The sequence below is a fragment of the Triticum dicoccoides genome, chromosome 3B (genome assembly GCF_002162155.2).
Source record: "Triticum dicoccoides isolate Atlit2015 ecotype Zavitan chromosome 3B, WEW_v2.0, whole genome shotgun sequence".
Taxonomy (NCBI): domain Eukaryota; kingdom Viridiplantae; phylum Streptophyta; class Magnoliopsida; order Poales; family Poaceae; genus Triticum; species Triticum dicoccoides.
Genome location: NC_041385.1, coordinates 329,539,899 through 329,552,076, shown reverse-complemented (window position 1 = coordinate 329,552,076; position 12,178 = coordinate 329,539,899). Strand labels below are relative to the sequence as shown.

Below are 12,178 nucleotides of genomic sequence, written 5' to 3'. Positions count from 1 at the left end.
GGGCTCGCGCGGGTTCGGGCGGCGCGGCTCGGGCCAGCGCGGGCCTGCGATGGAGAGAGAGAGAGGAGGCGATGTGGCGGCGGCTGATTGGGCGAGGCGGCGAAGCTGAGGTGGCGACGTCCTATTGGCCGGGGTGAGGTGGGTGGCGGCGGTGGACGCGTCCGGCGGCGGGGTGGACATGTCCGGCGGGCGAGAGGGAGGATTTTTAGGGTTTCGTCTGCGAATTGGATCCGCGAATTTCGGGGGGAGGGGCTTATTTATAGGTAGAAGGAGCTAGGAGAGTCCAAATGGAGCACGGTTTTCGCCCACACGATCGTGACCGAACGACCGAGAGCATGGAGGGGAGTTAGATGGGTTTTGGACCACTTTGGAAGGGTGTTGGGATGCAAAGAGAAGGAGGCTTTTACGGTTACCCGGTTAACCGTTGGGGTACCAAACGAACTCCAAATGGCACGAAACTTGACAGGCGGTCTACCGGTGCTATACCAAGGCCACTTGACAAGCCTCGGTCCATTCCGAGAAAGTTTAACACCCACTCACAACGAGAGACGAAAGGGGAATGCCGGAGGGCATAGGAGCGCCGGATTGCAAAACGGACAACGGGGAAAAAGCTCGGATGCATGAAACGAACACGTATGCAAAATGAAATGCACATGATGACATGATAAAATGCAATACGCAAGCAAATGACATGGCAACAACGGCGAATAACTGGCAGACACCTGGCGCATCGGATCCGGGGCGTTACATATGTCCAATAACTTACATGACGGAAGTGACACTTGTAGAAATGACGACTGGGATTTAGGGGGGTCTCGAAGATGAACCACTAAATCACTCCCATGTTGCATCTGGGGCACCGGATGAGGGGGAGAGGAGCGATGTCTTCGAGTGCGGCGACCGATCCGGCAGGAACTGGGAAGCAGAAGACGCCATGGCGAGAGATGTAGGTGAGAGGGAGATCGAAGCAATGGAGATCCAGGAGGATTATCGAGATGGGAATAGGGATTGCAACAGTGCTGGATGGAGCAGCACAGGTGAGGGGCGAGGAGGAGAGTGCGCGTCCGGTGCAGGAGTAAAGGGGAGAAGGAGGGGGTAGGTGCAACGCTAGCATTGATTGAGGGGGGATGATGTCGGTGCGGGTATCATACACGGTCTAGGTTGGGAAATACAACAAACAAAGTTCTGTGTATACAAGAAATCTTACGTACAGGGGTACGAATAGTGGACGGCTGTTGATGATGAGCCGATGGTGCGAACCAACCTATGGTTGGATCACTACTAGGGAAAACCTTATACACAGAATCTTAGCAGCAGCGCGGTTCAGGGGGAGGCGCTACTGCTAATTAGCAGCTGCGCGGGAAAAACGGGCGATACTGCTACTAACTTAGCAGTAGCATGGCTGGGCGGAACCATGTTGCTACTAAAATCGACTGACAGTTCCCGCCAACCTAGGTTTAGTAGTAGCGCGGTATTTATAAGCACGCTGCTGATAAAGTCATAGTAATAGCGCGCCTTTTTAGGACGCGCTACTGCTAATTGTTGCTACTTTTGGAACTGGCCACATGGCGGGACCCACTTAGCAGTAGCGCGTGAGGTGGAAGCTATCGTGAACGCTATCGCAAAAAACGAGCCATGGGTACACGCTAAGCACGTGACACAATGCTTCTTCATAGCCGACCCGTTCAATCCCAGTTGTGTTGTCGTGAGGAGAGGCAAAAGGAACATCATTGGAATGGATGGAGTCGCCAACGAGGAAGACTGCGACCAGTAGGGCAACCCAATGAAGGAAGATGACGATGACGATGAAGTATATGTCAAAAGAAGAATCAATACTACATTACCTAAGAAAGATCGTACTCCATGGAAAAGGAAAAGTCACAATGAGGGGCTCAATTATTCTTCAACGAACAAGAAGGGAAAGAAGCTCACTCGAAAACAAAAACGTCAACGCTGAGGAACCGTACGTTATCGGTCAAATGATGTAATATATATGTTCCTATTTTGTGTACACACTTGGCCATTATGCATTGGTCAAATGATGTAATATATATGTTCCTATTTTGTATACATACTTAACCGTCAAATGATGCAATATATATCGCCTTAGTTATATAAATTGTATCACCTTCCCTTTGTTCGCTGCTCTCGAAAAAAAGGAAAAGGAAATAAAAGAAAAGCGAGAGAAAATAAAGGAAAAGAAAATAGAAGAAACAAACAGGAAAACTGCTATAGGTACTGGCTATAGCAGTAGCGCTTTCTGCAGAAAAATGCTATCGCTATCTGTAATAGCAGTAGCGGTTTCTGACAAAAACGCTATAGCTATCTGTAATAGCAGTAGTGCGTTCTTTGCAAAAGTGCTATAGCTAACTTAGCTATAGCACGTTTTTCCAGAATGCGCTACTGCTACCTCGACTTAACCCCCAAATCCTCACCCTCTATGGTTCTTCCCACCTCTGCTCTTACCCCAAATCCCACTCTCTCTTCCCCCATGTCGTCGCCGCCGGAGCCCTCGACCCCGGCACTCAGCCCCGTCCCGGCGCTCGCCCCCGTCCCCGTGCTCGCCCCTGTCCTGGCGCTCGCCCCCGACCCCGGCGCTCGCCCCCGTCTCCCCCGACCCTTCCTTGCCTCGCTGCTGCGCTGTCTCCCCCGACCCCATATCTCTCTCTCCGCACTCTGTAAGCCCTCTCCTCTCCCCTCTTCTCTGCTATTTAGTGTTAATTAGTATGAAATAGTATGAACCCTAGGCTATTTTTAGTGTAAGAAAAAACAGAATTGATTATATAGGTTTCTTGCATTTTTTAGTTAAAGCAATTGTTTATTTAAATTTTATAGTGGTAGTTAGTTAACTAGAATTAGTATGAAACCTAGGACAGATTAGTTAAAGCAATTGTGGCTATTTAAATTCTTTAGTTAAAGCAATTGTTGCTATTTAAAAAACCGAATTTGAAGTGGACAGATTAGTTCTATATTTAAAAAAAACATGGCTTCTTGCATTTTTCTTCAAGTTCTATATTTTTCTTCCTTTTATATGCAAATTTGAAGTGGACATGTTATATGTGGACATGTGATTTGGACATGTCATTTGGACATGTGATGTGCAGGGCAAATGATCCGAGTGGCCTATGTTTCGCTGGAATGTTGATTCATTTCCGTTCCGGTGAATTTCAAGCGCTCAATATGTCCACTTTTTAGTAAAGGTCATGCCGAAATTTTTTGTGAATTTTGGCATGACTTGTGCTAGAAAGTAGGCATATCGAGTGCCGGGAGTTGCTGGGAACGGCATTCCGGCAAACATAGATATTTTTTTATGTCACTTCTCATATTTTTTTATAGTTTTAGAATTAAATGAGGAGACTTAAGCATAGGAAACATGTCGAAAAACGAAGAAACAGGGCCTTCTGACCAAGATGCAGACGAGATGGATTATGAGGGTGAACAAGAGTACCTTAACTTTTTGACTGCTAAGCACAGTCAAGGTTTGCAGGTCGGCCTCGATGATGGTACTAACGCCGACATCGACACCGATGGCATCGGCACCGATGGCAGCGCCGAGACCAGCGGGGAAGGTACCGGCGGGGTAGATATCGGCGCCCATGCCACTACCGGAGAGAAGAAGCATAAGAAGCAGAGGATACGAAAACGTAACAAACTCGGCATCGGACGACTGGTGATCACAAAGATGGCACCTGGCAAGTTTGAGCCATTAGAGCCGGAAGAACCTCACAAGTGCTATGGGAACCAAGTAGGATGCATCCTACGGGAATGCGCGAGCATCAACGACGATGACTTATGGAGTAAAGAACATTTTAGGCAGTTGCTCCTGACGAAGTTGCACAAGAGATTCAAGTTCCCCGACTGAGATGATAGCATAGAGCAACCGTGGGATGATCCAAAGATGAAAAAGATTAACAATCACGCCATGGGCATGTTCCGCAATGATTTGGCCTCTTGGAAAGGGAGGGTGAAACGAGCTATTGAGGCTGAGGAACCCCGGTCCAAGATTCTGGAGGAAAATCTGACACTTACGGAAGAGGAGTTCGAAAAGTTCAAGGACACTTGTGTTACCGAGGCAGCCAAGGCTAAGGCTGCAAAATTCAAGAGCCTTCATCAAAGGAACACGGGGAAGCATCACCTTGGAAGCCGTGGCTACCTTGGCAAAAGGCCCATATGGGATAAGGAGGACCCAAAACGTGAAGCCGCGGGTCTCCCAGACCCCTTCGTGAAGTTCACCAACCCCTTGGAGCGTGACTTCATCAGGGCCCACTACAAGTGGGATAAGAAAAAGAAGGTTTTTTACATGGACGAGATCACAAGGGGATTTATTAGATTACTGGTAATTATTCTTTTACCACCTTACATTTAGCTCCTGATCAAGTCGACTACACATTCGTAAATGGTTCACGTTCCTTCTACAGGAGAAGCAACACTAGCTTGCAGCTGAAAGCCCTACTTCGCCGATGAGACCCAAGTGGGACACCCCTCTCAACCGGGCCTTGAACGAACTTAAGGGACTCCCTTTGGGCCAGCGGCCGCAATATGGACGTGTGCACGGCGCCAGAGAGGGCACCACGTGGAAGGTGTTTTACAATGAGGGCCCGGAGGCCAAGAAGCAGAAAAAGAAGTTTAGTCAGGCGGACATCGATGAGAAGGTGAAGCTTGCGGTCGAGAAAAAAGTAGCTGAGGACGCGCAAAAAGCAGCCAAGGAGAAACATGATTTGCTACACCAGGCAGTAGATGCAGCTATCCACGCCTGCAGAAATGATTTCGCTACTAACTTGGTCCCGGCTATCATCAACTGGATGAAGGAAAATCCAGACAAGATGGTACATGATTTCCCCATGCCTAGTTTCGTCGGGAGCAACTCGGTAAACAACACCACCGCACCATCACCTGCTTACGCAATCGGCCCTGCTCTCGCACCCGCACCCGCTCATAGCAGCCCGTCCTTGGTCTCTAGCGTGCTAGGCGAGCCTTCGTCTTTGGCTGAGCTCGACGCCCTCACGGTAATTACATGTCGCACCAACACATATATCTAGAATATTCCATTTTCATTGCCTTTCGGATGTTCTACGCCACAGACATGTGTTTGCAGGCCCATGAAACCCCGTGCACCATACTCTACTTGATCAAAGGCCAGAAGGTGGACGTGGGAAAGGGGGTGATAACGAAGCCCTTGCAACCCACGTTCCACAACCAGCCGATGCCCGCTGGGCACTTCAGGGTTAACTTGTCCAGTGTGAAATCGGGGCACGAGGATTTGCCTCCTCCATTATGGCTAGGGGGAGAGGACGACGAGACCCCGCCACGGATTGGAAGCTGCAAGGGTTGGGTGCTGCTATGGCCGAAGAATCTTCTTCGTCTGGAGCCGGCAGAGAGCACACCAATAACCACACATCAACAAGCATGTATGAAGACCACCACCCCGCCTACGCAATTACCAGCTCCTGTAGTGCCGGGTGAGAGCGGCGGACGACATGATGAAGGGGGTCCAATAGTGGCTGATGTAATCAACCCCGTAGAACAAAGAATGGATGATGATATGGAGGAGACGGGGGACCCAATGTGTTTCCTCAATACAGGCGCCTATGACGGTGACTTAGATATGATGAGTCAGCCATATGATGAATCGGGCTATGAGCATCTGACGAGGATATGGATGATCTGTGGGTAGGAACGTCCTAGCAGGGATTGCAAGAAGTCTCTCTTCATAAAATCCTCACAGGACACGCCTGAAGATGCCGACTCAACACAAGCTCAACTAGCTAGGGGTCGTACAGTGCTTAGCCTGGCAACACTGGGCAGGGGTTAAGGAAGGGTCTGTAAGGTGTGCCCAAGAAAAAGGAGAGGAAGAGACCAGGGAAGATAGCTCAGCTGCCTGCAAACAAGCCAGAGCACATAGCAGCCAGACGGTGGATTCTGAAGATGTACCCGTCAAAGGTGCGGCCATGTTCCATGTCACGGGCGAGCCGATGCTCTAGCTGCCATGATCATCCTGGTTGACTGAAGCAACTTACACCGCTGAAACCGCTGGAGGCACTATCAGGGGATCTCAGGAGACTGCACGACATGTGCTGTCGACTGAGAAAAGCCTACTAGCCTTGAAGGATCCAGGATATCCGACATATGCGGCTCGTGTGCCTGAGGGGAAGTGCTATGTTGACACACGGCCCGCGAAGGTGTTCTTCCTGTGGTTTGACCATATCTTCGAGATGTTTCTGACAAGGCGGCTCGATTTTACAATCGTCCGCCTTTTTGCACTACATATGAGCTCCGTCATGAAGAGAGAAGAAGTCTCGCAAATATGTGTGGCGGATCCGTACTACATGCACGAGTCCTTCTTGAGTCTTGGCGACTTTGAGCGTGAAACTGCTAGGGAGTACCTCCAAACCTTCATGGTACACAATAAGGACAAGGAAATTGTCCTCCTGCCTTATCATCCAAAGTAAGTCAGTTCCGGACAACCCTTTCGTACATTTCAATCATTCCTTCTCGCTCATATAGAGAATAATAGGTGTCTTTTTCCTTGCAGCAACGGGCGCGCCGTCCTTATCATTCTTTACCCGCGAGTCTTCCACGCCGTGTATTTGGACCCTACCAGAAACTACGAGAAGAAGTACTACACCCACATAATGAATATTCTAGATGATGCTCTCCAAGGCTTCAACATTAGGGGTGGCCACGTGCAGATCAGGAAACAAAGGAACAAGAAGATGGGTTTCGCGCATAAAACTAACTTCTGCTGCATCCATGTCCCAAAACCAAGCAAGAAAGATGGATTCTACATCCTCCATCTCATGATTGAGTTTGGCACGGATCACCAAAAGCTTTGCATCACAAACAGAATGGGTGGAATCTCATGGAGAAGCGTATTATAAACTTAGAGATCACTTCTTTCGCGTCCAAAGGGACATTGCACGATCATCATGAAAGAAGTCGTCGATGAGAAGAGGATGTTCCACCACGGCCCTATATCGCGAGCCGACGTCCGAACTCGCATAGGCATGCAACGTCATGACCTCAGGCCGTTCAAGAAGCTAGGGTCCATCCTCGATGATATGGAAGGATGGAACTTCTAGTGATTTACGATGCCGATGATGATGATATGTGTCGGTTGAACTTGTATACTTTCTGTAGCGATGAAACTTTGTGATATCCATGGTCCCTGCCGAACTTGCGTAACGCTACTTTGCTAGTTTGGGTACGATGACCTGCGTACCTCTAGTTAATTAGTTTGCGTACTATATGTTGCATCTAGTTGCTAACCCTTTCTTTTTCGTGTTGCTCTAGTATATTTTGTTGCATATGATTGTACATTCTCTTGATGAAGATGCATCTCTAACAGGTACCTAGCTTCTTGATGGCGAGGAAGCAGTGCTATGTCGTGTACAAAGAGAAGGTTCCGAGGGTGTACGTCGAGTGGCCTGAGTGTTAGGCGCAAGTGAATGGGGCCCCGGGCGCCAGCCATAAAGGCTTCAAAAGCAGACAAGAAGCAGAAGCTAGTTACTTGAGGTTCACGCTAGCACGAGAGAGGACTCATAACCGCCGCCTCATGTATTGCATAGTTCCGCTCTCACTCATAGTGATAGCTCTTCTCACATATATTATTGTTTAGATGGATGACGATGTAGTTGCAAGTATTCAAGACTTGTATCGCTATTTTCGAAATGATGACGAGAGACCACTTTCTGTTGGATGATGATTATGATGACCACCTTGTATCGCTATATATATGCTATGATTACATTTGTATGTGTATGATATGCTAGAGATTATTGTATAAAGCCCAAAACAAAATTCAGCTCCACAAAATGTGGAGTAGAAAAAAAAATTCAAAAACTAATAACGGTAGCGTGGGGTATGGCATTAGCAGCAGTGTGCTCTTAGCAGTAGCGCTCTTTGCACAAGGGCGCCACAGCTATTATCAGCAGCGCATGTTTCAGACAAACGCTGCTGCTATCCCTTGTTAGCAGTAGCGCTAGTCAGGCCGCGCTACTGATAAGCATTAGCTGTAGCGTCGTATTACTAACGCGGCCACCCGCGCTACTGATAAGCATATAACTCGCGCTACTACTAAATTTTTCCCTAGTAGTGGATGGTTAGAGGAACAGTGGTATCCCAACCCACCAGGGTTTAAATTCCGATGCTCGCATTTTTCCTGGATTTATTTTAGAATTTCCGTCGATGCGCTTTCAATGTAAGAAGACGTTTTCATCGACGACAAGGCGTCTACGATGACTTCGTAAATTTCAAAAATGACATGCCAGCTCAATCTCTGGAAGGTGCTTATATGGATAAGATGTGCGTGTGTGCGGTTCATAGGAATGAGCGTATACACGTATGTATGAGCACTTGCGTCTATACTGATGTTTAAAAAATATACCAGAGGCGGGTTAGCAAGTTCTCCATCGTATTTTCCACTATAACGCCTGCTAATATCATCGACTCAATGGTAGCGCCCTCATTCTCTCCATTGAACAGATTGCCGAAGTACTACCGCCATTTATGTCTCCTCGTGCTTCACCAGGAGCTGATCTCCTCCATCCTCGATGCATTTGACTTGTCATATAAGACATATACTACTAAAAGCATTGTCTTAGCAAAACCTAATACCCTCGATGCTCGGTAGCAGAATTCACACAAAAAAGGAACATTTCCTTCTTCAAGCATTGATGTTGGCAGTAATGAATAAATACATGGGGGATCTACAACAGGAAACACTTCTATACTCTAAATAGATCTAAGCTTTTCCTTCATACCAGAGGAAAGCTTTGACAAGGCCTAAACATAAAATTGATCTGTGAGGGAGGCTACCAATAAACGTAAAACAGTGATCTGTGAGGAAGGCTACGAATAAACGTCAAATGGCTGCAGCAACCACAGTACAACCAGAGATCATGGCTGCAGCCTGCAGGGATGTCAAATTCTGCTTCTCGACAGAACAAAAACGCTTAACTACACACATCCTTGATCAGTCATGGCTTGTGCAATGTTCAGGAAGGCCGATATGTTTGCACCATGCACCAAAGACCTGGAGAGAGAGTACTTGATCAGCTTCTAGAGTGAAAAGCCCGGTGTAGGCAAATGGACAAGATATCGCAAGGAAACTAACTCTGGGTTCTCTTTCAGGATTCCATATTCTTGAGCAGCTTTCATCGACCTGTCATATGTTTGCTTTACTGCTTCCTGTTTTAACCAAAAGAAGAAACTTAGTAGGGCTTCATATTACCACATATGGAAGGGTAGCCACCTCCTTCGACATAGGCATAGTGTCGATCTTATATGACTCTACGTTGCCGATATGTCGTTTTTTGGGTCAATTTGTTAGTATTTGGCTGTGTGGATCTTAGTTATGCAGAGGCCGAGTGTTTCTCATCATGCTTTGTATCCACTTGATGCTACATTTTGAGTTAATAAATACGCCCTTTATCGAAAAATGGAAGGGTAGCCAGTAACGGGCAGAAGCAGCGGCTTATACCTGTATTTTGTTCTCGAAATCCTCTACTGACCACTGCATTAAGCTGAACTCTGGATTCAGTTCAAGTTCACCAACTGCTACCTGTTTGTTATTCAAGAGAAACAAAAAACATGAACATGTTGGGGAATAGTGTGAGTCTAATGATTTACTGTCGGGAGCATATGTATGAGACCGGAATCCGTTTAAGTGGTTTTCATTAAAGTAGTGTTTCAAATATACGTGCTCAGTGCAAAGTACATCAACCATACTTGGGAAAGTGCTGAGCTCCAAAATTTTGGAAAAGCCCGTGAGAATCAGTCAAGATTCTGGTGTAGACCAAAATTAAGTTTTAACGGTTGGAGCACACACACTTAAAAATAGACCACAGTATCCTTTACGAATAAAAGTTAAGTTTTAATCTCCCTTAAAATTGTAAACTTTTCTAAGTGGGCTGTACTGAACCACACCTCATTCTTCTATGAATGGCAAGAACAAACAAAATGATTGGCAAGAACAAACAAAACAGTGAATTACCCCACCAGCAGCAGTTGCCTTTGCTGGAGCAACATGGACTTTTGCCTTTCTTAGGATATCAACTGCTTGACCAGTGCATGGCATGTTTGAACCTGCAATTAACAAACACAATTAATCTGCAAAGGATAAACACTGAGAAGGCAATCAAAAGACACAATTCAAGACATCATACATTCTATAAGAACACGGCAACCAGAGCTAATTATTGAAAGAGCCTCCCCCTGGTCAATCTCATTTTGTGATGCACAAGGGAATGCAATATCACACTGCTCACCCCATGGCTTAGCATCATTGATATATTTGGCACGTGGAAATGTTTTCAAGTATTCCCTGTTTGGTAAAATGGAAAGTGGCATCTCAAAAGCTCAACATTTATAAACTAAAATTACAGGAAAGGCAAATGCTTTTCGGAAAAAGTATGAGAGGCAAATACCGACTTGAGGCTCCTTTGTTGTGCCTTAATATTCCTTATAAGTGTATATTTCACATAATCAAACCCGTCTCCATCAAATAGATAGCCTTCTGAATCTGCAAGAATTGCGACACTCAAGTTCCATGGTCAGAACTGATATTGCTAATGCAAATGTACAACAACAATCTTCTGATGAAGATGGAGGTTTCCAGAGTTCAACCATTGGTTTGGTAAGAGATATTTCCTTAACAAAACCAACAGCAACCTTTAAAGTCCTGAAATCCATTATCATGAAGAAACCAACGCAAAGCACAAAAAACTACTGTAAGAATGTATAACTATATGCCCCTCGAGAGTTACAGTTGACGCCCTTCGAAATCAGATATCAACCGTGTTATGACCGGTTTAGCTTATAACCGGAGGAGGCCCACCGGGCAGTAGTTAGGGGCTTGGCCCACAAGTTATCTTAGGCTATTCGTATTGAGGTTATAAATACTAACTAGATGTAAAACACTTTTGAGATCAAGCAATAAGACTATTCTATTGCCCGGCTCCCAGAGGAGCCGGAAACCCTAAACCCTAGCCGGCACTTGCCTTCGCCGCCGCCGCCGCCGACGCAAGGACGGCGCCTCGCCGCCGGCAGCCGCGCTCCAGCCCACGCCCACCTCCCTCCTTCCCATACCACCTACGCCCCAGACCCGGTAGGCCTCTAGGTTCTACCAATTTGGTATCCAGAGACTCGGGTTCGACCATGTCTTCTTGTTACGGCCGTAGAGGCCCACCGGGCAATCTTAGCCCACAAGTTATCTTAGGTTAATTCTTATGCAAGTTATCTTAGGTTAATTCTTGTGCAAGTTATCTAGGTTATAAATATAGGTTGTAAGACTCTTTTTGGAATTAAGCAATAAAGATAGTTCTATCATATTGCCCGGCTCCAGAGGAGCCGGAAACCCTAGCCGCACCTTGCCCTAGCCGCCGCCGCTCTTCTCCTCCCTCGCGACGGCGCCAACGCGCCGGAGCCGCCACCCTCAGCCCCAACCCTCGCTGTCCTGCCCCTACAACCTAAGGAGCAGAGTCGGTAGGAACCCTAGTCCTACCAATTTGGTATCAGATACCCGGGTTTCGACCATGTCTTCGCCGCCTCCAATTCCGCCACCACCGCCACCACCGCCGCTGCCCGTCAACTCCACCACCGCCGCCGCTTCATCGCCGGGCGTCACGGCCTCGCTCTCGGCGGGCGCCACGGCGTCGCTCTCGGCGCCGATCTTCCCTGCACCCGGCACCGCGCCGGCCCACGGCCTGCCGCCACCCCCGTCCAACACGCGCCGCCGTCGCCTCCCCCCGTGCCGCAGCAGTTTACGCCGGAGGCCATGGCCGGCGTGCTCAACGACTTGGTCGTCGCGGTCCAGGGCATCCGCCTCTATTTGGCTAGCCCGTATGGGCCGCCCCCGCAGCTCCATCCGGCCGTAACCGCGGGACAGCCGGCGCTACCATGGTACTCCGTCCCCGCGGCCATCACCGGGGGTTACCCGGCGCTACCCTCACCGGCGGCTCCGACGCCGCCTTGGCCACAGTGGCCGACGCCAGCGCTCGCGGCGCCACCCGCGCCGCCAGCAGCCGCCCAGGGCCCGCAGTGGCCGGCCTACTCCGTCCCCGCGGCCATCGCCGGGGGCTACCCGACGCTACCATCGTCGGCCGCTTCCACGCCGCCCTGGCCCCAGTGGCCGACGCCAGCGCTCGCGGCGCCACCTGCGCCGCCAGCAGCCGCTTAGGGA

The 12,178-nt window shown here is 48.5% G+C and overlaps 1 protein-coding gene across 4 annotated transcripts in view; it reads right to left on the bottom strand.

Moving 5' to 3' along the window:
- Positions 1 to 8,634: 8,634 nt before the first annotated feature.
- Positions 8,635 to 12,178, bottom strand: part of LOC119275999 (NAD(P)-specific glutamate dehydrogenase-like) — an 18,399-nt gene continuing 14,855 nt past the window's right edge. Inside the window, exons 10-15 of one of the 4 annotated variants that reach the window (XM_037556942.1) lie at positions 10,429 to 10,519; positions 10,164 to 10,321; positions 9,992 to 10,083; positions 9,479 to 9,559; positions 9,113 to 9,186; positions 8,635 to 9,031 (exon numbers count right to left, since the gene is read on the bottom strand). In XM_037556942.1, coding sequence (XP_037412839.1) covers positions 8,956 to 9,031; positions 9,113 to 9,186; positions 9,479 to 9,559; positions 9,992 to 10,083; positions 10,164 to 10,321; positions 10,429 to 10,519 — 572 coding nt within the window. In that variant the 3' untranslated portion in view covers positions 8,635 to 8,955. Of the gene's footprint in view, positions 9,032 to 9,112; positions 9,187 to 9,478; positions 9,560 to 9,991; positions 10,084 to 10,163; positions 10,322 to 10,428; positions 10,520 to 12,178 lie in introns of those variants that run through there. The other 3 variants (XM_037556943.1, XR_005136165.1, XR_005136166.1) reach the window with 3 other exon arrangements.